The 20,695-nt window shown below is 39.9% G+C and overlaps 1 protein-coding gene across 1 annotated transcript in view; it reads left to right on the top strand.

Annotated features, from left to right (window-relative positions):
* Positions 1-253: 253 nt before the first annotated feature.
* Positions 254-20,695, top strand: part of ell (elongation factor RNA polymerase II) — a 62,360-nt gene continuing 41,918 nt past the window's right edge. The window contains exon 1 of the mRNA XM_002940208.5: positions 254-522. Within this exon, the coding sequence (XP_002940254.2) occupies positions 322-522 (201 nt within the window). The 5' untranslated portion in view covers positions 254-321. The remainder of the gene's footprint in view (positions 523-20,695) is intronic.

The raw sequence follows: 20,695 nt of genomic DNA, 5'->3' as shown, positions 1-20,695 counted from the left end.
CAGCCCTTTTGTAAGTGGTTCAACCAATCAAACGCTTATGTTGCTCTAGGGGGTGTGGTCAGCAGCAGGGATTCGCTTACTCTTCTGTTATCTGCATAATACAACCCTCCCTTTTACAGCGTCTTTACTTTGATGGTTATAGCTCATCTGTTAGCCAATCAGCGTTCCGCTTACCCTGCTGAATAATGTAACAGTGCTTGGTGTAAAACTGACCAATCCGATGACCCCCATAGTTCCGTAGGCTGTTTTTACAATTTTATTGGCCGAAAAACATACAACGACATGTTCGAGAACCAATAGCACGGATATGTGAATAATGGAATGAATGGGAGGGACCTGGAGGTGGGGTGCTGGGCTAGCGGCGGCGGCGGCGGAGGGAATGGTGTTGTTAAGATGGCGGCTCTGCAGGAGGAACGGAGCTATGGGCTGTCCTGCGGGAGGGTCGGTGGTAGAGTGTCCGTCTTCCATGTCAAGCTCACCGATAGCGCACTGAGGGCCTTCGAGAGCTATCAAAACAGCCGGGTAAGATATGAAAAAGTGGGACCAATGTGGAGTTGAGTGAATTTCCTAGATGGCTTTTGCTTGGGCACTGTTACCAAATCACTTCTGTGGGGAGCCCAGTAACGTGCCACATTTAGGCCTTCATCTTGGTACCCGATAAGCCCCTCGTATTACACACAGCTAGCTTTGGGACCCTTGGGAACCCACATGTCACTTTGCTGCAGGAGTTTGGGGGGCACCATTATTTTGTCTAACATGCTGGACCTGTGATCACTATCAGTGAGCTTGTTCACAGCAGGCTCCATATATAGACTGGTACCCTGTGCCTTAGCTACGTGACTGCCTAGTGCTGGGGTTGGGAAACCTTAATATTACCTTGTATCCTGGACCCATGAACCTAGCTCACTATCTTTGTACTGCTGGGACTGGTGGACCCCATAATCCCAACTTGTTTTGCCAGGGCACTGCAAGAGTCTCACATGTTGTATCCTACCCAGCTAATTTCCATCCATTATTTCAGGGTATTTACTATGGGCACTGCTTTCTTAGCATTATATAGGCTTCTATGCTTGGGAGCATTACCCTAGTGTTATGTATCAGGTCACTGCTTGAATGAGGTACCCCCCTCCCCCATATATAGCTTTACAAGTTGTATTGTAGCCTGACCATCTTTGTCAATGGATGCTGCTAGATTTAGGGGACTGCCTCATAAAGCCTTATGTGCTGCACTGCAGACAGCTATTAGAACCAGTTATTTTAGCTGACTGTGGGCTCATCTGTATTTCAGGGGGGTCCTGTTAGTAGCATGTGTTACACTCCAGTCTACTGTCTGTACCCATTATCCCTGATCAGTTCATGACATGACATGACAGACATGGCTATTATTGTTTGTGATTATTTGAGGGTTCACATGGCGTGTATATATATATATATATATATATATATATATATATATATATATATATATATATATATATATATATATGTGTGTGTGTGTGTGCCTTTATTGCATCTGACCCATCCCTCTGCACCCATTATGGCACCTCCATATGCCTAGGCACTGCAGGAGCTGTGAAACAACCTCATAAAGCTTTATATGCTGCTTTTTAGCTAGCTTTCCACAGTCATTATTCCAGGATGTGGTATTTGGGTACTGGAGGAGTTTGCGGGCAACTTGTAGACTTTCTTGGTACTCTCCGTCCAGCTGCATGCACCCGTTTTATCAGCTTTATGTGTCTAGGCTTGTGATTTTATTAAGTGCTGTCAAATGAATTTACATGTTTTTTCTGAATGTCCTGTCTGTACTGCAAAGAGACAAGGCCTTAATTAGAGGGTCTCTATTATGTCCTAGACTGGGCACTTTTGGGTGTATCTTGTGAGGGGCTGCTGGGTGTATTTTACTGTGTGCTACAGGCTTTAGTTTACTCTATTTATGGTTACTCTGCTAAGTTGATATTTTGCAACTTTCATTGGATACACCTCCCCACCGGCAAAAGTAAGGTTTATTTAATGTGTAAGTTTCCACAGCTTAGTTTGTTTTTAGCAATGTCTTTATCGTGTTTTACAGTTTCTCCTCTAGGGTTTAAAAACTTTATTGAGCTTTATTGATTGGGGTTTGCACTTTTAACAGCATTTGAGATGTGTTGTGGGACTTTTAGTATTTATATAGTGCTTACATGAGCACTGTTAGTAAATATGGAGCTAGCTTCACCCTTGATAGTTTTCTCTGAAGAACTGGCACAGCAGGAGAGGTCTCAGGCTCATTAGCGTATTGAGAAGTTACTAGGCCCCGCAGCAAAATCCTTTTAGCTCCCCTCCCCACTGTCACACAAAACCTTTAGAAAGATGTGTTTTCCTCCCATATATTGAAATCATGCTTTAGACAGGAATTCTACCAGGCCTTCTGTACTCTTGAGGCCCAAGCAAATGCTATCTTATTGTTTTACCCCTGCCCTGACTGCTTTAGGACCGCTTTCAGCAGTTCTGGCAAACCTTTTACCAGCCTTCAAGATGGTGGTAAATTAAAGCTACCAGCATCTGCAAACACCCAAATGATATGAAGGAATTGTAGTAGCCAGCAATCATCTGCATTTTTTATGTATGAGATGCATGAGAGCTGATTGACACTATGTTTTAGAGACATCAGGTATTTGATTTCCTGCTCATGTAACTGCTGCAAACAGCAAACAAAGAAAGACTTGTATTTTATGCCTATGGCTCGTGTTTAGCAGCATTGATGGTGTTGCAAAGGGTTACTTACGCTAAAGTACATGATGCTCTTATATGGAAAAAGTTATTTGTAGTTTTGTAATGTGATAGATCTGAAGCTATACAGTGTTGTGCATATGGTTTATTGAAGCGCTTGGGTTATGATTTTATACTTCTCACATTCTTCAGTCTCAAAATAGTGCTCAGTTCTCTGACAAGGAAGTGAGAAATGCAAAGGCAATTAACATCTCGCAGTTTGCTGGTGAATAAGGACTAGTTGAACTGATAATCGCGCATGGTTTATTGGGGGGGGGGGGGTTGTACACGCTTGTTTCAATTTAGAGGCATCTTGTAGCTAAACAGTAGTAATAATTATTTTTTATATACAGGCTCGCTTGAAGTCAGGTATGTCTCAAATGCTTAATTTTCTAGTTAACCCTAAAAGTTAATTTTGGCAAACTGTAGTGTCCTACTTTAATTTGCAGTGTTTTGTAATCTGTCTGTTGTGCTGTTGCTTTTAGAACAAAGACCTTCTCAAGGATCATCAGTCTATTCCTGTGTCAGGGCACTTTCGTAACTAGGGGTTGGTCACTGACTGTCACTACAGCCTTATTGTCTGTTCTTAGGGAGGTAAGGAAAACAGCTTGTCATACAGAAGTGAGTTGATTAGTCAAGTCAGGAATTCTTCACTGGTCCTATAATCTCTGCCTATGTTGGTTGGTTGACCAATCTGAGCAATCATTGTCTGACCAGGCAGATCTGAGTTGCAGATTCAGCACCTTCAAACCAAATTGGTACCTTATTTGTCCATCTATGGACCAACCCCAGCAGCCAACCTGATAGGTATCTGGAAGAAAATCAACCAGATATCAATGGTGTAAGTTTAAAAAGCTTGTGGGCCACAACGGTGTGTTGATATGGTCCTTTCCTGACAGGGCCTGCATTGCCACCTTTTATGATCTGTTCATTGACCAGATGTTTATTTGGCCTCTTGTATTGTTTGCAAAATCGGGGAAAATATCAGCTTGATTGGCAACCTTGCCAGATGAGCAGATATTTACATTTATGCAGGCCTGAACTGCCGATCTGTCTAGAGGGGCTGCTGTTGGATGCCATAGACATTTCGCTATCTAGTGAACTGTTTGGGGTGCAGATGGGTTCTCTATAAACTTGAAATACCAGGTCCTATATCAAATCCCTGTCCAGACCTGCATGTATGGCCAGCTTTACTTGGGACTGATGACCGCTTCCTAAACTCAGCAGACCTTGCAGTGCTCTGGAAAAAAATGTTTATTGGAAGAAGAGTAGCTGTCATAATATTTGTTTTCACTCAGGCACTCTTCATAGACTAACCATGTCACCAGATTATTGACAAGAACGGCTGGTTTAGTTTCATTGTTCATCATGGAGACTGGACCAGAATGGCAGTCACAAACCTTTATTAATATATAGTTCTGCGCAAGCAAATCTCTTGCAAATGGCAGTTTTTATTGCTACCTGGCTAGTAACGGGCAAAACTGTCCCATTAAGCTTTCCTAAAAATTTGAGAAACGGCATAGTCTCAAGATACACTGAAGTCAGTGGGCTTTTTTTTTTTTTTTTTTGCAGCGAAAAAATTGCCAAAAAATTGCATGCAACATTATAACTGCAAAATCTATGTTCGTGGGGTTATTGCAGGGGGAAGAAAGGAGATTTGCATGTAAATTTCTGCCAGGTTGGGAAAAAAAATAAATATGCCTGAAAGCCTGATCCCACCATTATACCTTTATACACAAAAGCCAATAGGACTGCAAACCTTTGCAAATACAGTATCCAGTTCTGCAGGCTTCTGTAAATAGCAGAGCTGGAGATAATTCCCTTCCAGTGCTATGCAGTCTAAAAAAATTGAACCCTGATTAACCTAGCCCATGCATATGTGGCTGTTAAAAGTATATTAGAGTACACTGTTAGAAAATAGAATGGTGTCTATGGATAATGGCCTTCCCATAATTTGTAACTTTCTGGAAAATGGGTTTTCAGATAACTGATTTCATACCTGTAGTAGTAATAATAATTACACCTGTTGGAAAATATGAGGTTATTAGAAGTCATAGAACTCCTTGGTATTTTATAATATGCTTATATTTTACAATGGGGGTACATTATTCACTATATATTTGTGTGCTTCTCTTTTGATCTTGCTACGTGATGTCTAGCTCGTTGGTGGTTGGCAAAGTAGTGGAAATGCCCTTCTATATGCAACAATGGAATTTGCCTGACCTACAATTACACTGGCAGGGTCAAAGCAGTTATCCACTCTTGAACTATAATTGCCTGACCTGAGATTGCACTGACAGGGCAAGCCCAACTGCCTACAGAAGAATATTTTCCAGTGAGTTGCTACCTGCAAGCTTGAAATCGTGCAGGCAGTAAAAGGTGCCACATGCCATTACACTAAGGAACCGTTACCTGTTGGATTCACTTTAAACTTACATAAATGGAAGTGTGCGCAGATGATAATGGGCCATGTAGGCAGACTCTCTGTGCTTCTGTTGATGTCAGTGAAAATTGAACACTGACAGCTGCAGCTTGTAGCATTTCTCAAAACACCTTGGAAACCCAATATTAATACTATATTTATATTAACTTGTGCAGAGGTTGTTTAACAGGTTATTTTCAGAGGATATTGCAGTGGCTTACATGATAATTTGATGAGGTTAAAAGATGATATAAAACTAATGCACAGGTCCCTGTTTTTATCAAGCTTTAGGTTCAAACTTAATGCCAGTATTTACAGGAATCCAGCACCCTGCAAAATTGATTGGAGCCAGACCTTAATCTACTGCATGACCCCTTTCTTCCCACTGGCCCCATGTTCTTTTTGCACTTGTTTCCCTTGGTTAATACTATACAATGACCATTTGTACAAGACTGGTTTCCCCTTTTTGTGCCCTCCTTCATTGCAGGGGCAGAATCCTAAGAATCTTGCTTTCTATGAACCATAGCTCCTGTTTATATTGCTGTGGGGGAAGTCCTAGGACCTTCCTCAGGGGTCCCTCTTATTGCTTGTAGTAATTTTTTTCAATTTTAAAAATGCAGTCAGTAGTGTTTACAGTGTATTTGGTGTTGATTTGCTGCCTACAGGTCAGGATTTTAGGTCAGCAGAAGTAGAAGAAATGTTTTTTTGGTTCTTGAAGTGAAACATTTGAAAGGGTCAGTACTTCCTCAGACCAGGCTTAACTGATAACACTGATCCATGAATATTTTTTTCTGAAGGCTATTGCAAAGCACTCTGTTAATAGTGGTTCTGCTTCTTGCTATTAAAGTAGGAGAACAACATACCTCCAAATTATAGCATTTTCAACTTTTCTCCTGTTTGGAAAGGGCTGTATTTACTCGTTTCAGGCTGTCGAAAAAGCTTCTTTTTACTCTTAAAGAAAATATAAATTAAATACAATAATATAACAAAATCTTTCTTATATGGTATGGTGATTCTAGAATAATGCGTTTGTGTATTTTTGCACTTAGTTTCCTTTTAACCTACGAATGGGTTATTTTGTTTTCACCCTTGGTACATTTCCTCCCTTTCTCTAATACCTTATGTCCAAAGTTTAACCTTTTTCCCTTTCCTGGTTCTTCTTTTCTTAATTTACTGGGAGGGTTGAAGTGGTAAGGTGTAAAGTTAAAGTGCTTTTAATTTCTTTGTTCTTTATTCTGTAATTATACAAATGTCAAAAGCAATAAATATATATTAATTTTGTCCCTTATAGTTCCATATATTAGAATAGAATAGAATTTGTCAAAGATTTTTAAATCTTTTTTGTACTTACTGCCCCTCCCCTAGGCAATGAACAGAGATTGTGTTTAAGTGGCCCCAAAGGCATCCCAGGGGCCCAGGTCATAATAATCATGTGTCTCTTGTTGTCCTTGCAGCTGCAACACCTTAGCACCTCTTGCCGCCATCTTCTTCCATCTGGCAGTCCCCCAATGAGTACTGCAGTTCTATCGTTTTCTAGCTGCTTGTACTAACTAAAATACATTTTTTACACTAGCATATGCTTCATTTTTTGTCTGTGAAAAAAAATGATGTGCACTATTATCATAGTGTATCTATGCATGTTGGGCATCAAACTGGTAGCATTCTAATTATAATTTTTCTTTGTACCCTAGGACACACGGCAGATAAGATGCTTTAAAGTGTAAGTTTTTAGTTGATTTTAGAAATTCTGTGAAAGAACCCCCCCCATCCTTTATACTCCTGTTGTTTGGCCGGGGGGGCAAAAGATCAGTGATCATGGTTTTGGCTGCTGAGTTGATAGCCAGATCGACCTTGCTAAATGAACATGTATGAATGCTTAAGTCGTAATGTGTACTTTCCAAAGATATGTTTGTCAGGGGTCAAATTACTGTTGGGCCTTTTTGGCCTTGCAGTGTAAATATGTGTTTTGAAAGCTGACATTTGTACACCTGTGGGTTTTAGATTTATCATAAAAATAAAGCTTTAAGGTGCCCGATATCCCCCACCTACGGGGGCCAAACAATCGCAATATAACAACGGGTATAGGCAAAGTCAGTCCGGGGACCGCATCAACGAGCCGGTTTGGTCCCCAATCCGACTAGATTTTTTTAACCTGCCCGATCGATATCTGGCCGATTTCAGGCCAGATATCGGTCAGGCAGGCCCGTCGGTAGTGCCCATACACGGGGCGATTAGCTGCCAAATCACTCTAAGGGACCGATATCAGCAGCTAGAATTGGCCCGTGTATGGGGACCTTTACTTATTTGGTATTGGGATACGCTTTAAACAAAGTTAATGCATACAAACTGTGCTCTTACTTTCTACTTTGGATCTTTTCTTAGACAGCAGCCACATGGGGCTGATTCTCAGTCTGTGGATAAACGCAGGCTGAGAATCAGCTGATACACTTTTTACCGTATCTACACCAAAAGGCACAGTGTTAGCTTTTATGCAGACGCACAGAATGGATTTCGGTATAAAATTGCATGAGTATGTAGGCCAAGAATCGGCCCGTCTGGCATTAGACTCATTACATATAGGACAGATTTAAGGATTCTTTCTTGCCCATTATAGGATTTCACCTTTCCAACAATTTGGGGTCGACAGTTAGCACATCAGCTCTTTAGCTACAGAACCATGCTGTTGTAATATGTGCAGAATGTGACAATTGTTGCAGTATTTGCTGGCACAGTCTTTCACAGAGGCGTGTACCTCTCCCCATCTTCACTTCTAAGTGACCCAGCCTCTGGGATCTGCTCTTATTAGCATTAAACATATTTTTCAATAATTTCTACACTTCTGTTGCTTGAAACATGTTGCTACCATTGAATTCAAAATAAGTATATATATATATATATATATATATATATATATATATCAGATAACAGTATCAAAATCTGATATGTTGTCTTTGTACTATTTGCAATTAAATATAGGACTTAAATGACTTTCAAATCTTCCCATTCTTTTTATTTGCATTTTACGCAGTGTGAAAACTTTTTTGAAAACATGGTTGTAAAATACAGTGAAGTAAAAAGCAACATGTATAAGTAGCACTCATGAGTCTAAGGGTGAAGACGCACAGGGCGATTAGTCACAGCGTGGTTTGAAAAAGTTGTGTTGACTAATCCGCGCGTCGAGAAATTGCACATGGGAATGCCACTGCGATTAGTTGTTGCAATTACCTATTTTAAATGGCGCTAGCTAATGGCCGCATGTCCAGACCAGACTGTCGCAACTGCAAATCGCATTAAAAACAATATCAAATCGCATTCAGTAGCCACTTAAACTCAAATGGGCATTTGGCAAAATCTTTACTGAACAGACTTTTCTGCTTATACCTCACACTTTCCTCTTTTTGATTAAATAAAAATGTTATTTCCCTGGTAACATTTATGCAGATATGTCTGCAGTGCTTCTGGAAAGGCCATACTGCAACATGTCTTAACTGCTTTAATGTCCATGCTTCCAGCAAAAAGAGAATTGTGACATTTAGATCTTAAGCAATCAAGAATTCTGTTTAGGGATGACAGGACCGAGGAACTAATAATGTCATTTATTAGTGTTTTTTTTCTTTTTATGCCTTTTGATTAGCTTTTTGTTCAGCAGCTCTCGAGTTTGGAATTTCAGCAGCGATCTGGTTGCTAGGGTCTTGTTTGCCTTGAAACCAGGCAGTGGTTTTACTGAGATACTGAAATATGAATAAGAGACAGAATGAATAGACAGATAAGGAATACAACTTGGAGATTCAACATTCAACATTTGTCTCTGCTCCCTTTTTTACATTTAATGTATAGATAAACTACTCACCCAGGTACTCCTTTCAAATCATATTAACTGACCTATTGAGGTTGCATGTAGTGTAAGAGGAAACACACCTGGTTGCAACAAAGTGGCTGGTAACACTAGATCAACGCAGAAAGGTATAATAATTGAGGTGACAAAATGTTATGTACCCTCCTTTTACAGTCGGTAATAGAGACCCTGGGCCAGTGCTCCTGACTGCACTGGCTGACACACTAGACTAGGAGCACCACATCACTATTTTCTTCTGGATCTTCTCTGCGTTCTAGTCTGGTAACCCATGCTTGGTAGGGTGGAAAGCCGAACATAGAATCATGCGCTCATGTGCATCTGGCCTGGAGCTGCAAAAAGGATCAAGAAGCAGAAGTAGCAATTACAATCACTTAGGGATGCCTAACTTTTGGTACCCCTTGCTGATTTTATACCTTTCCTTCTCCTTTAAAGGAGAAGTAAGCCTTTTGTTTTGAGATCCCCTAAAATTATACTACACAACCCCCAGAATAACATACTTTTCTTTCTGCAAGCAGTTCAGCTGCTCTGTAACAAGAAGCTGAACTGCAGTGCTTTTATGGTCTTCCTTGTCTAACATAAAGCTCCACCTCATTTTGCTTTCTGAGCACTCCTCTCTCCCACTTTAAAGACCTCAAATCAGGCATGCACAGTAGGGACCTCTTTTGAGGTAATTATTATTATTAACATTTATAAAGCGCTAACATATTCTGCAGTGCTGTACAATAAGTGGGTTTCATGCATTGGACATACAGAGTAACATATAAAACAATCAATATACGATACAAGAGGTAAAGGGAGCCCTGCCCAAAAGAGCTTACAATATACAAGGAGAAAGGGTTGAGACACAAAGTGTGGGAATGGGCGTGAGAGGGTGGCACAGGTTATTGCTTTTAGCGGTACACTGAGGTTATGTTAAACTAGATTAGGGTAAGCTTCTCTAAATAAATAGTCATCATAGTCAGACAGAGGAGGAGTGCTCAGAAAGAAAAAGGGAGCGATGCGATTCTGGACAAGAAAGTCAGTAAAATATTCCGTTCAGCTGGTTGTAATAGAGAATCTAAATAAATCTGGATGTATGGAAAAAAGGTAATTGCACGAAGAGTAATTTTAGAGATTTCTTTAAAAAAAAAAAAAAGTTTCTTATTCTTTAATACTTTTTCCTAGTAACCATACCTGTTCTACTTTTCTTCTAGTTTTACTGCTGACGTGCTGTTTTTCAAACTACCCTTCCTTTGGGTGATCATCTGACATATCCCTGTCATTTTGATGCAAATAGATTACATTTTCTTCAGGAATTTTTTTCTTTTTGCATGTTTTATAGTTTGAAAGCCTTGATCACCTCACTTGTATTGCTCCTGGCATAGACTGTGCTTTGAACTAATTAATAGAACAGTTATGACCCTCAGTTTTGGCTCCTTGTTTGTAGGCTTTCAGTAAATGTCATTTTTAAAACGTAAATTAAAAAATCTTCATACATTATGTATGGAAGTATATGGCATATTTACGATGTAGGAAAAATCTTGTATGTGGATACATGAAGGTAATATAATAAATCTCACATTTTCTCTAATCTTACTGAAGAACAAACAGTTTTAAGGTCCCCATACATGGGCCGATTCTAGCTGCCGATATCAGTCCCTTAGACCGATTCGGCAGCTAATCGGCTCGTGTATTGGCACTACCGACAGGCCTGCATGGCCGATATCTGCCCTGAAATCAGCCAGATATCGATCGGGCAGGTTAAAAAAATCTTGTCTGATTGGGGACCGCATCGGCTCATTGGTGCGGTCCCTGGACCAACTTTGCCTATGTCCGTCATTATAATTCGCCTGGATTCTCCAGATATTGCCCACCCGTAGGTGGGGGATATCTGGAGAAGATCCGCTCGCTTGGCAACATTACCAAGCGAGCAGATCTGAAGGTGTATGGGCACCTTTAGACTGAATAGTATTGCTCTTCTGGTGCAATGTGTCTTTTATCCTTCATTCCTAGAGCAATTAGTAGTGTAATCTTTACATTGCTAGTTGCATTGATTTCCGTTTTTGGTGCTGGTGGCATATTGGATGAAAGATTATATGAAAGATGGATACTTCTCTTTGGGGCTTCTCTGTTGGGCTGTTGCCCAATCTGTTTTTTTTTCTTTTTAATAATTTTTATTTATTTAGTTTCCTATGCTATTTAAAAAAATAAAATAAATTAACACAAAAGAAGTGTAATAAATAAAATGCAAAGACCAGTATCTACTAAAAATAATAATAGTGGACCTAAGAAACATTTCAAAGAATCTTTATATCCTATTCCCTAATAACTATACATAAGGATTGGGGAGAACATGTACAGTGTAACCTCAATGTATTATTTTTCCTTTTTATGACATTTTACACCAATTTTTGTGGTCCCACCAATATCTAATACATAATGAATTTTCCCTTTTTTTCCACCATTTTTTTTGATGTTCCTAGAAAATGTAAAATTGGGGTTCTACTGTATTATAACTTAAAAGGCCTGCTGTATTGTATTTAACAATTGTATAGTGGAATCCCAGTTTAATACCAACCTCCAGCTTAAACAGGGACCAATTGCTGACCCAAAGTTGGGCTACTGGGATCTTATAAATTGAACTCAACTCAGTGCCCTCACTGCTACACAATGCTACACACTTTTGCTGAATCAAGAAGAACAAACACCCTCCTGATATTATATGCTGTAGATTTACCAGACATAACACCCCCCCCCCCCCCATCCAGTGTCATAGCCAATAGTTTGGCAAGTATTTTAGCATCAATCAACCTTCCTTAGGAAATAGGTAAAGTTTAGCCTCTGTAAATGCATTCTGAAAGACATTAAACAGTATTAGGAGATTTTCTTTTGGCTACAGATTTATACCATTTCATTAGCAGGTAAATTATTTTTAAACCTTAAAGTTTATTTTGTCCAAATATTTGTCTATCTGCTAGTCTGACTTGGTTACTATGCAACATTATATTTGTCACATACCTCTAACAAAATCTCCTCTATCTTGTCTTGGTGGGTTACCACTGTCCCTGCATTGTTAGTTACTCTGGATGTAATTGTTTTCTGGAATTCGAGCCTTGAGATAAATAACAGCTTACATATCTTTTTACCAGATTTGAATAATGGCTAAGGAAATAAAAAGTGCTTTGTCAGTTAGTGTTATAGTGAGTTCTAGAACTCTCTGGGCTTTGATCATGTCTAACAGGTTCACTTTGTATGGATTCCTCTATGCAGATTCTGAATTCAACATCTTCCTCTCCCCTATCTTTTTGAGCGACATTATAGCACTTCGGATGTATCAAAGGTAGTAATAAAAGATATACCACAAACATGTTTATAATATGACAGTGTCAACATTCCCATGCCAATAACTGTTATACCTTTCTAATTTCCTTTTGGCTACGCTCTCACCTAAAAACAATACAGGACTCCACCTTTTTCCTGAGGGCACAGAAATTTTAATCTAAGCAACAGAGGTGCATGATCTGAAAAAATTCTGGGAAGAATTTTCCACTAAAGAAGTCCGAGGAAGAAAGTCCTTGGAGGCTATGAGAGAAATCATTGGTAGACATTGTTTTATGAGAAGTAGAAAAGCAAGAAAATTGTCTAGTATCAGGTTTCCTCGATCTCCATATTTAATTGGTCATATTTTTTTTTACCCTTATCTGCGAAAATGCATAGTGTGCAATAGGCAGATTTATCAAAATGTGAGTTTACATAAAAACTCATCCATGTTGTATTCATTCCTATGGGATCTTTAGTAGCGTATTTATCATTGGATAACTTCCACCTATTGACTTTCATAATTGAATTATGGGGTCCACTTTAAAATGGGAAGTGACGTGCAGAGATTCCTGGAAGTTTGTGTGATCCTTGTTAGAGTTGTCACAGACATAAGCTAATAGTAGACAGCAGGGGGCTGGTAGAGCAGTGCTGGGCTGGGAAGAAAACCGCTCCACTCTTCCACTTTTGAGAGCAGAATGTTGAAAGCAAGAATTGATAATTAAGTACCATAGAAATGAATTGAATGTGGGTGAATTTTTATGTATTAAGCTTTTAAACTCCTATTTTTAATAAATTAGTGTTCTAACCTTTTTCCCAACTCAATCACTTATTTATCTTAATAATTCATTTTTTAGGTGCTGTCCTTGCAATAACACCATGCACATACTCAGATCAGCAATCATGCATGCACAATGGGAAACTGAACCACTGTTAAAGGCTACCATATGACACGCATGGTGCACCTATCACCTATCACCCCTATATTGTTTTCCTCACCAGAGGTGTGGGCTAATAGAGCCTGCACTTAGTTTGGGGGAAACAAAATGTAAAAAAAACCCCAAAAACTCCCCCTGCTAGAGCTGGTCTACCCGCACCGGGAGGGAGCCATGTTGGTTGGCACGCATGCACATAATAAGCAATCTCCCTGCTCGCTTACTATGTGCATTCCCCCTGACGTAGGAGCGGTGAATGGAAATCACCACCCTACGTCACACACGTGCATAATGAGCGTCTTGCAGCACTCTCTCATTATGCGCATGTGTGTGCCCCAACATGGCTGCCCGCACCGGGGGATCCCTCGGGTAGATCAGTGCTGGCATGAGGAATTTTTTTTTTTTTTTAACTATTGTGTCCCCTACTATCTCGAGTGCGGGCTACTAACCCACACCTGTAGCGGGGGAAACAATATAGGGGTGATAGGTGCCCTAAGCACTGTGAACAATTTGTTTCTGCTCCTAATCCCCGCAGAGTTTACATCAGTCCCTGCCCTACCTAGTGCAATGTACATGCTTACAGTCCCTAACATTTCATTAGACAGCATTATTTCCATACAGCAGTGCATCAAAATGTTTATCTTGATTCTACACTGCAGCATGTGGATTTTGCTATGGTACAGTTTTAAAAGCATGTAGTGCAAACTCTATGGCACTTATGGAATTTTGATCCTTTGCTGATTAGTGACAGTGAAAGCTCTGGGGTCCACTTTAAAATGGGAAGTGACGTGCAGAGATTCCTGGAAGTTTGTGTGATCCTTGTTAGAGTTGTCACAGACATAAGCTAATAGTAGACAGCAGGGGGCTGGTAGAGCAGTGCTGGGCTGGGAAGAAAACCGCTCCACTCCTCCACTTTTGAGAGCAGAATGTTGAAAGCAAGAATTTGTCGTGTATTTTTCTTTAATACCCGGGTCACCTAAATACAGTACCTATGTTTTTAGTGTATTACTGGGATTATTAACACATTTAATGATGGCAGTGCTATGGAGTAGTTGGTTCTGTAACTCACATATATAGATTATATGAAGAACTAGATAAAGGAAGTAAAAACAGCCCTGTGTTGAGGTGTACACTGTTTCACTGCACAGTATTGCAGGAGTTAAGTGGCCATAGTATTTTCCTTGGGACTGTACTAACTGCAGCTCGTTAAAATGTCAACCGTAGATACAATTTTGCATGCCCAGTCTTTTATGGAATTATGGGGGCCTTTTTCCAAAGAAGGTGTGCCTTGGTGCAAACAAATTTATAAATGCTTACTCAGGGATTGATACAATGAGTTAGCTGCTATAGGGAAAATCTTTCTTTGGTAGAGAAGTTGCCCTATTTTATATTTCAAAAGAGTAGGAAATAGAGAAGTACGTCTGTTTCAAAAATGTAATAGCATGCAAGCAAACCTGTTGAGTTACTTTATCAAAATAAGTTCTAGAGTGGCTTTAAGATTTATTTTACTTACAGTCAATAGAAATAATATTTACCAACAACAAAGATACTAGTGAAGTTTGTAAAATCACTTAAATTACTTGATAAACTTCTGACTGAGACCTTTTGATATGATAAGGATAATTGAAACTTGAACCCAATTTTAGTATGCCTTGACTGGATAATACATTTATAAATGGTGGGGTGCTTTCTAGTTAATCAATAAAAAGGGTCATTCTTTGATTAAGCATGAGCTTTGAAAGTTGCAGAAACCTCATGATCTTTATGATCCTCGGGATGTCTTGTGATTTTTATTTATAAGGTACTTAGGACACATGAGTATAAGTAGCCTTTTAGCTGAAAAGGTCAATAGATTTAGTAATTAGTTTAGGCCTCATGTAAGCTGGACCAGTATTTTATTGAAACCGCTAACAAAATTGTGACCTCTGTTCAAAACGTCTACAGTTGTAATTAATGACATGTCACTCACAAGCACCCCCTTATCTGTAACTTAGCTGATGTCAGGTTCTTGTGCTTGTGCTTTTTTTTTTTAAATGGTTGCAGTTAACATGCCAGATTGGGGGAAATGCAAACCACAATAGGCAGGACCAAAAGCTGTAGACATTAGATCTTTAAAGGAGAGGAAAGACTAATAAAGGGTTAATCTCAAGCTGCAGGCATACCTTCAGTTGTCTTAATAGTGCCCTTAAGTCTCCCCATACTTCACCTGTTCAGAAGATCAGAAGCCAAACAGGAAAAAAAAACCCTGAGTGTATAGAAGATTCCCATAATGCATCGCTCCTTCCAGACTTGGAGACTTGTTATTGTAGGCGGCGCACGCGCACACAGCAGGAGCGTCCGGTTGCCATGGCGATGCAGCGTTTGAGAACTTGCAGGTGGGGGGAGCGGGGGGGCAGGTGCAGCGAGCGGCGGAGAGGTTGTGGCAGGAGTGTGGATCCGCGGAGGCTTTGTGGCAGGAGCGGGGAGCGGAGGGGGGGGCTGGCTTGTGCTTTTCAGCCCATACAGACATGCTGGACAAGATGGCGGCGCCGTTCACTGAAACAAGTATGTAGCTTCTAGTATGTGTACCTCTGTAAATCTTTCTCTAGGCAAACCAGAAATAGAGCGTTTTTACACAGCAATAGTAGTACTATTTAATAGTGTGCTTAATAGGTTTTGACTTTCCTTCTCCTTTAAATCCCCGCCCCAAAATCTAAAATGATGGCTGCAGGTAGAAGCAAAGGGGCTAGGTTAAAGGGGTTGTTCACTTTTGAGTTACCTTTGAATATGATGTAGAGAGTGATATTCTGAAGCAATTTGCAATTGGTCTTCATTTTTTGTTTGTATTTTTTTTAGTTATTTCACTTTTTGTTCAGCAGCTCTTCAGTTTGGAGTTTCAGCATCTGGTTGCCAGGGTCCAAATTACCTTATTAACCAGGGACTGGTTTGAATGGAAGACTGATATATGAATAGGAGGGGACCGGAATAGAAAAATAAGTTATACAAAGTAAATATAAATAAAACTGTAGCCTCACAGAGCAATAGTTTTCTGGCTGAAAGCCGCTAAGAGTTGGAAGAATAAGGCAAATAGTTAAAAAATTACAAAAAATAAGTAATGAATACCAATTGAAAAGTTGCTTAGAATTAGCCATTCAATAACATACTAAAAGTTTTCTTAAAGGTGAACCACCCCTTGCCACACAGGGGTCCGAGTTTGGATTCTCGGGCTGTTGGTAATTATTTCCTTGGCTTTCATGGGTTTGCTCTAGGTACTTTGGTTTTCTTCCTCATTTTAAAACTTTACAGGAAAGTTATTGGATCCTGAAAACATTGTACATTGTTTGCGATAGGGACCTTAGATTGTAAGCTTTTTGGGGGCAGGATTTCAAGTTATGATGTATAATCTCTTTAAGCGCAGCTGAATGTGTCTGTGCTATATAATTAATAGATTAAGGCTGATGCCAGATGTGTATTAGGACCTGCCGCAATGCTTAAAAAAAAGAAATCTTCTACTTTTGCCTACACCCAGAAGCATTGAATCCACCCAGGTGCTGGCATGCGCAGCTGATATCCACTGATATTCCGCTGATATTTAAGCTTAGCAGCAGATTCTCACTAAATGGTTTTCTGCTTGCCGAGAATATGCTACATGTGACATCAGTTTCCTCTCAAGGCAACTTCGGCAAATTGCGCTGCCAGGTAAGCTATCCCACCAGCGATTTACATTCTAGCCGGTGGGATGGCATTTCGGGGAGATTAGTTGCTCGCAACAAGGAAGATTTGTTGTGCAGCGACTAATCTCCCCGTGTGTCACAGCCCTAATGCACCATGGGGCAAATTTTTTTGCAATAAAACTTAAGTGAGCATTTGTAGGCTGAAATCCACCTCGTACACAGTCATACACTTGCCGCTAAAGTAAATGACTTCCTGCGCAGTGTGTTTCATCTAATTGGTGCTTTATAATAAAATCCTGCTCTTCATATATCAGTTACTTGTGTAAATGAATATTTATTACCTTACCAGGATTAGATGCATTAAAAAAAATGGCAGAGAAGAAGGGAACTCTTTATTCTGTGAAATGAAGCCTATTAAATACTAGATTTAATTTTAAATCCTCAGCCATAGATTCTGATTTTGCAGCCAGTTGACCCAAAGTATAATGTTAGGTAAATATAAAATAATTAACTGGAGTTATATATTACTTTGTGGCGTTTTTTTTTTTTTTTTTGCATGGTTTTAACTTAATTTTTTTGATTTGTGTTTTATTTTTAAAAAAAAAGAGCAAAAGGAAGTGGTGATCTACCGAACTTTTTCTGTGAAAGTGTCTGAGCTGGAGCACTGTTTTTAGATGCCATCTCTTAGCAAGATATTTGTGTGTATTAGGGATGCACCGAGTTCAGGATTCGGCCTTTTTCAGCAGGATTCAGATATGGCCGAATTCATGCCTCTTGCCAAACCGAATCCTTAGTCATGTGAGTTTTTGTCACATAAACACAAAAGACATTTTCTCACCACGTGTGGTTCTCTTGATCCCTTGCTTATCAGTTACTGATTTGGTTTGGTATTCGGCTGCATCTTTCACAAAGGATTAGGGTTTCAGCCAAATCCTAAAATATTTTCTCGACCTACACCCGACCCTAACCCGCCTGCTTCCAACCCAGCCCGACCCGGCTTCCTTCCTCTATTTATAGACCCACGCCCGCCCTGCGTTGACATCACAAAAGAGGCGGGGCTTCTGGGTGGGCACCTATAAATAGAGAAGCCGGAAGAGAGCTGCCGGTAGTGTTAGGTTGTGGGAGGGGAGGGCGAGTGGAAGAGCTTGGCCCGAACCCGCAGGTGATGTGCTGCAGGTATCGGGCCGGCCTATTCCATGACCATAGACAGTGATACAACTTTGCTAAATTTGTAAGGGATGTGTATTAATCTATCTCACACACAAATATGGAAAAAATGAAACAACCCCCCCCCTCCCAGTTTGTAAAATAAGGATGTACTATTCATGTATGTTGTGTAACATATATTGTGTTGGCACACTTTTGCTTTAGATTGAAGTCTTTTAACAGTCTGTCATTTGTTTTTTCAGTCTAGGCCTTGAGCCAGATTTTCTAGGCAGAAATTGCACTGTTACATTGGCCTGACTCAGACATGCTGCTATTGAAAGCAACAAGGAAAGTATGTTAGAACATTTAATTCCCCCTCTTGATTTGTTGGTCGTGTTTAAAAAAAAAAAAAATTCCTGGAATATTTTGAAAAGCAGTGTGTAGTTCGGGGAAATAAGTCTTAGATTTGCTGTAACTTCTTGTTACTAGAAGTCCTGCTTGTGATGGGAAATGCTTTGCTAAGTTCTCATTATTCCATTCTTCTCACAATAGTCTGTCTTTAAGGGCTCTGGCACACAGGGAGATTAGTCGCCCGCGACAAAACTCCCTTGTCACGGGCGGCTAATCTCCCCGAGTTGCCATCACACGCAGCGGCGCGATTTCCCGAAATCGCGCCGCTGCGTGTGCCATCCCACCGGCGACTTACATGTTCGCCGGTGGGATGGCGGGTCATGGCAACTCGGGGAGATTAGTTGCCCGCGAACAGGGAGTTTTGTCGCGGGCGACTAATTTCCCCGTGTGCCAGAGCCCTTAAAGGCAAAAGGAATTCATCTATTGCTTTCTGAGAACATATACAGAATATATATTACAGGTATAGGACCCATTATCTGGAATGCTTGGGACTAAGGCTATTCCGGATAAGGGATCTTTATGTAATTTGGATTTCCATACCTTAAGTCTACTAAAAAATCAATAAAACGTTAATTAAACCCAATAGGATTGTTTAGCATCCAATAAGTATTACTTATATCTTAGTTGGGATCAATTACAAGGTAATGTTTTATCAATACAGACAAAAAGGAAATCCTTTTTAAAATTCTATATTATTTGATTAAAATGGAGTCTATGGGAGATGGGCTTTCCATAATTCAGAGCTTTCAGGATAATGGGTTTCCAGATAAGGGATCCCATACCTGTATAGAAATGAAAGTACAGGCATCGGACCCCTTATCCGGAAACCCATTATCCAGAAAGCTCCGAATTACAGAAAGCCTGTCTCCCATAGACTCCATTTTAACCAAATAATTCACAATTTTAAAACTATTAAAATAATAAAACAGTACCTTGTAATTGTTCCCAACTAAGATATAAATAATCCTTATTAGATGCAAAACAATCCTATTGGGGTTAATTAATGTTTTATTGATTTTTTTGTAGACTTTAGGTATGGAGATCCAAATTACAGAAAGACCCCTTATCCGGAATACCCTTGGTCCCGAGCATTCTGGATAACAGGTGTCCTATACCTGTACTAGGTTTTTGTAAAGAAAAAAAATAAATAAAAAAACTGTCTAGATGCTGGTAGCTGCAGTGTTTATGTAACTATTTGCAAGCTGTGGATGTCAAAATCCTCTTGATTGAGCGCTATGCGTGTTTGGCATTTAATAGTGGTGCCTGCTTGTCTTGTATACGAATTGGGCACTGAAAGTTAAGGGCAATTGGACAGCTGGTTTTTGCTCAGTGCTGCAGCAGTTCAAAGGCCCTTTGCTCCAAAGCCTTATGGGAATGCTTACTTCCTGTTCTGCAACTCTATTGCTGTCAGAGAGTAAGGGCTCTGGCACAAGGGGAGATTAGTCGCGGGCGACTAATCTCCCCGAAATGCCATCCCACCGGCAATTTACATTCGCGGAAGTTTCCTCTCAAGGCAACTTCCGGGATTTCACTGAAATCGCGCTGCCGCGTATGCCATCCCACCAGCGATTTACATTTTCGCAGGTGGGATGGCATTTCAGGGAGATTAGTCGCCCGTGAACAGGGAGATTTGTCGCGGGCGACTAATCTCCCCGTGTGCCAGAGCCCTAAATGTTATATTTTTATCTATCTCTGCAACAAACTAAGATAACATAACTAATTCATCATGAAACTACAGTTTTTGGTGTATTTCCTTTTATAGACACTGGTTGGAGCTTCCATATTTCTTGTATTATAATATATTCTGGCATTATTTACAGAGAAGTATATCTTTGTTTCTGTTTTGGATTCTCATTTCTTAAAGAGATACCGACACCTGAAATTAAACATGTTTTTTAATATATCATAACATAGCATGCAAAGACAATTTATAATTTTGTATTTGAGTATTTGCCCAATGCTTTTACATTACCTGTCTGATCCCCCATGTTCCCCTATGAGGGTGTGGCCATATTTGTGTCTCAGGAGTCTATTAGCATTAGAAGCTGTAACTGACAGGCTGAGAAGGGACAGTCAGGTTATCAAAACAGTCAGGTTTAGGAACTCCAAGTAATAATTACTTACAAATCAGCCCTATCCGTGAAAAATGATCAACATGACCTATAGGTAACGTTTTATGTACATTAATATTTTGAACAGTAAATTTTTAGTGTCAGTATCACTTTAACTA

The sequence above is a fragment of the Xenopus tropicalis genome, chromosome 1 (genome assembly GCF_000004195.4).
Source record: "Xenopus tropicalis strain Nigerian chromosome 1, UCB_Xtro_10.0, whole genome shotgun sequence".
Taxonomy (NCBI): Eukaryota; Metazoa; Chordata; class Amphibia; order Anura; family Pipidae; genus Xenopus; species Xenopus tropicalis.
The sequence above is the reverse complement of the archived record's forward strand: the minus strand, read 5'-3'. Positions and strand labels throughout refer to the sequence as shown.